We start from the raw sequence: 5,084 nt of genomic DNA on the forward strand, positions 1-5,084 counted from the left end.
ATAAGGGGTTCCCCATTTAAGACGGTGATAAGGAGAATTTCTTTTTCTCAGAGGGTGGTGAGTCTTTGGAACTCTCTTCCCCGGAGAGCGGTGAAGGCAGGATCATTGAATATTTTAAGGCATAGATTCTTGAATAATAAGGGAGTCAAAGGTAGGGAATGTGGATTTGAGGCCACAATCAGATCAGCCATGATCTTATTGAATGGCCGACTCCTGCTCCTAATTTGTATTTTTATACGCATGTTTGTATTACTGTTCTAGAATGATCTAGTTGTTTTTATGGTCTGTCTCTATTTATAAATGCAAGTAAACCATAGGTATTTTAACCACTTTTATACATCTACCCTGCCACCTTTTAATAGTTTGTATATATGGTTTATCCCTTGTGTATAGGTTTCTCTGCTCATCTGCATTTTTTAAAATCATACAATTTATAGAATATTGTCTTCCCATGGTAGTTCTTGCAAAATGTATTCCTTTACACTTCTCTGCATTGAACTCCAGCTGTCATATTACTGCCCATTTCATCTTTCTGCCTGTCATCCTGAAGTCTACAATTAGGTTAATCACTATCTATGATGTTGACAAGTTTTATATCATTTGCAAACTTTATAATTCTGCTCCCAATACCTATCTATGTTGTTTGTGAAAAAATTCAAGAGAGCAAGGAATGCTGCAGCAACTGTCAAGTCTAAAAATCATTCATTCATTCATTGAAAAATACCTCCCAATCTGAAAACATTCACCCACCACCATCCTCTGCATCCTGATACTCGCTAATTCCACATCTATGCTGCCATTTTCCTCTACATTCCATAGGTTTCCAACTTGTTAACAATCATCCCACGTGGCACTTTGTCAAATGGCTTTTGAAAGTCCATATTTACAATATCTATTACCCTACCTTGATCAACCTTCTGTAACTTGATCAAATAATTCGATCATATTCATCAGAAACATATTGCCTTGAACAAATCCATGCTACTTTTCCTTGATTAACCCATGTTTTCCCAAATCAAAATTTATTTTGTCCCTGATAATGGTTTCCAATAGCTTCCCTCACTACTGATATTAGGCTTAGGTCTTGTGGTTTCCTGGTTTAACCCTTCCCCTTTTCTTGAATAGTGATTAGCAACCCTCCAATCTTCCAGTTTGATTCTTGTTTCCAACGAGGATTGAAAGATTGTGACCAACACTTCTGCTATTCGCACCATTTTTGCTTCTTTCAGAACTTAGAAAGCAGTTCATCTTGACCAGGTGGCTTACGAACTTACAGTAAAGCTAATCCTGTTTCATTATCTATTACTATCCTGTCCATAACTCTTTCTCCTTGTAGTATAATCTTTGCATCACTTCCTTTATGAAGACAGATGGAAAGTACTTAGGTAATACTTTAGCCACGTCTTCTGCCTCTACATGAAAATTTCTCTTTGGGTCTTTAATAGAAACAACTTTTCCCCTAACTACTTCATATGATACAACATGTTTTTGGGCTCAATTTAATGTTTACTCCTAATCTTTTTCTTGTAACCTCTCTTTGCTTCCCTTATTAGCTTTTTCAATTCCCTCCTGTGCTTTCTATAACCTTCCTGCTTATTAACTGAATCTTGCTCCTGATATTTGTCATGAGCCTTCCTTTCCAGTTTTATTTTGTATTTATTTCATATTTCTTTTGTCACCTAGCACCCATTAGCTTTTCCTTTAAAGGAATATGTCTATATTGTTTGTCCTTGATTAGGAACAGAACTTGACAATTTGTCTCTTAGAAGCTTTGACCTTTTTTACTGGGAATAATACATTTCTTCCTCAGCTGGTAATGCAATATAATATGCAAAAGTTGCTTTTTAGTATACTTTATTGTTCTTTTAATGTTAGAGATAAATTTAAACAAACTTAAAAACAAGCACATTTTTTAAGCCAGCATGTATGCTAAGAAGTAGATAGAACCATCTCAGTGATTCAATAGTTCAGAAATGTACCTCTTTGCAAAAACTGCACGTTAGTTTTCAATTGAACAGTATGATTTAATTTCAAAATACCTTGTTCACACAAAATCACACATGTGGTACTTAAGCAGTCATCCTCCCCATGCACACAGGATACATTGGATTACTCTACATGGATTATTCTGCATGGATCATGTTATATCCATTACATTTTTTGTTGAATTGTGCATCTGAATTTTAACATGCAAGTTTTACTACAATAGTAGTGACCGTTTTGTAGTGTTTCTTATTGGAAGTTATAACCCACTAAGGGGACCCATAAGAGGATGTCAGGCAAATCCTATACAAAGCACTCATTTACAAGATTCACCCAATATTTCGGAGATTTTGTTCCCATGATGAAATATGGAAAAGAAAATTACATCTAATTTAAAAACAGGACTTCCATATCTTTATAATCAGATTATTTGTGGAAATATTTTTAAAATTGAATTATGATGGAAAATTCTTGTAAAGCAAAATTTCTCAACTGTGATGGAAGTAAATGTTTGGAGAATACATTGTTTACTGGCACTTATAATTTGCCTTTAGCTAAGGTACATTGTAATAATTTGAGGCAGAAAAATAGTGAAGGAGATCAAATGTGTACAAAACAATCTTCCAGACATTCCTGTGTAGTTACTCAAAATTTGCCTTAGCTCTAACCATGTATGAGCCCTTCCAACTGTTTAAATAGGTGGACATTAGTACAGATTAGTAGAAATGAAAACATAGTTTGCAATCAAGATGCAAATCTCATTTGTTTTTGGCTGAATTATGGTTTCTTTGGAGGATAAGATTTTGAAACTTTCCAAATGATGCATGTTTTCCTTTGACCCAGGAAATGTGACATTTTAATACCGAATTTTGATTATTTACGGGCATCGCACAACACACTGAGATATTAGGTGCAGTAAAAGTCAATTTCAAAGAAAAATACATACAGCATGGAATGTTCTTTTTACTTTTGATGATTGCTTTAATTTAAAAGATGAACTCGCTTTAAGAAGCAAATGGCCAGTGTGGGAATTATTTACCATTGTTTTAATCTAATAGAGAAGTATTAACAAACATGTGTTACAGAGAGGTTTCTTTGCTAGAGTCAATGTAGTGTTCTGGGATTTTATACTAGCTGCAGTTAAAAAAAATCATCTTAACTTTAATTTGATCATATTTTAATCTGTCAAGTTTTAATTAAAAAACACAAGCCCATACATACAAGTTATGAACCTCCCATTTGACCTTCGACATGAGCTACAGAAATGCTTAGAAAAATCATCTTAAAAGCTGGTTTTTCTTTTGTATTTAGTGCCTGAAATTGCTCCATTCCTGCTCACCTTTAAAAGACGAGGCAGCAGCGCCTGGTCTTCAATTGTAGCTGGCCACTTACCTGGACAACCGAGCACATCTCCATCTGTAATTATGAATTCTGTCATTTCGACCCTTTTAAATGAGTCATGGCTACTGATTCAGAAGAGTTGCTGTCCTGGTTACAGGAGGAGATGGATTTTATGGATGGCCGTAGATTGGCGTTCTTTTTAAAGGACGTGGAACCTGACCTTTGAAAATGTCTGTGTCTATTTTTCAGATACTCTTTGTAGTTTTTGGTCAGCAGGGTGTACAAGAAAGGGTTAATGCAGCTATTACTGTAGGTCAGGCAGGTCATAAAATAGTTGATGCAAGTTATTGTCCTTAGAGTCAGATTTAAAGATTTGCAGTAGAGGCGGATGAGCTGCCAAAGCCAGAAAGGTAAGAAACACGCCCAGAAAACAACGACAATGCTGAATATCATGAAGACCACTCGCTGTTTGGACGACTTCTTATTCTCTCTCTTCGCTAGAGTGTTCCTCTGGGATTCCAGGTAGGTCCGTGCTAACTGTGTGTACAGATAGCCGATGATAACCCCCGGCGCCACGATACTGGTGCTGAAAAGTACAGTCAGGTAAATGGTGTAAGATTCTCGACTCCAAGTTGGGGCACACATCCGTTTGATGCTGCCGTTCTCCCTCATGGTCTCCTGCAGCTTGACCATACTCATGACAGGGAGGGTCAGCAGCAAGCTGACCAACCAAACCGCCCCGGCAGTCGCCTTCCTGTAACCTTTGGATCGTTTCACCGTGTCCAGCGGTTTCACCACGGCCATGTAGCGCTCGGTGCACATGATGGTCAGCGTGAAGATGCTCGCATGCATGGTCAGCAGGTCGAGGCTGAGCAGGATCCGGCAGCCCATGTCCCCAAAGTACCAGTTCTTGACAAAGTAAGTGCAAACGATGAAAGGGATAGTGGAGAGGTAGAGCAAGTCTGCCAGCGCCAGGTTCACTATGGAGACATACATGGATGCAGCGGATCTCATGGAGTGGCACATCACCACCAGAGTGTAGACATTCCCTGCCACGCCGGTCACATACATGAAGGACAAAACGGTGCCGAAAGCCGAGGTGACTATCAGCTCGTCCATCGCCTTTGGAGTGGACGGTGCTTCGGAGGCTGTAAGGTTGCCCGAGCTGTTGTGATGCATGGTTAGTTTAACACATCCTCGGCCGTGCACATGGTTGGAGATGTGGCCAGTGCAGTTACAGGAAGGAAACTGAGAGCGCAGACTGGGTCCAGCTCACTGCGTCACTCAGCCCCGGAGTGAACTCCTCTTTAACTCTCATTGTCCCAAGTCACCGCTCAGCCACTGCATCCTGCAGCTGGGACCTGATGTGTGCAGACCGTAAACTGTTGTAATTTTTACATTCCGTAGCATCTGTGTAGCTGATGAACATTTTTTTAAAAATGAACTGACGGATACCTTACAGCAATACGCAAGTACCACATGAATTGCAATGAAATCGTCAATCGTTTCTACACTGCAATACATTTGATCTTAGGAGTTTAGAACAAATACACATTTGGAGTCTGTTCAATAGTATTGATCAAACTAGTACGGTTCAGCCATGGATCAATATAGTAACAGTTAAAGTAAGAATTAATGGTCAACAATTGTCATTAAGGTTTGCTTTCAAAGTCGGAAAAAACCTTAAGACACTTTTATAGAAATGCAATCAAACAGAATGGATGCTTAGCCAGAGAAGGTATTGGAAGGTGCAGCGTAAA

General features: G+C 38.7%; 1 protein-coding gene across 1 annotated transcript; it reads right to left on the bottom strand.

The window, feature by feature from the left end:
• Positions 1-3,417: 3,417 nt before the first annotated feature.
• LOC121293658 (urotensin-2 receptor) lies at positions 3,418-4,503 on the bottom strand. Its single transcript, XM_041216825.1, has one exon. It carries the CDS (start codon positions 4,501-4,503, stop codon positions 3,418-3,420), a length of 1,086 nt encoding a protein of 361 aa, XP_041072759.1.
• Between the last annotated feature and the right edge of the window lie 581 nt (positions 4,504-5,084).

This window comes from Carcharodon carcharias, chromosome 22 (genome assembly GCF_017639515.1).
Source record: "Carcharodon carcharias isolate sCarCar2 chromosome 22, sCarCar2.pri, whole genome shotgun sequence".
NCBI lineage: Eukaryota > Metazoa > Chordata > Chondrichthyes > Lamniformes > Lamnidae > Carcharodon > Carcharodon carcharias.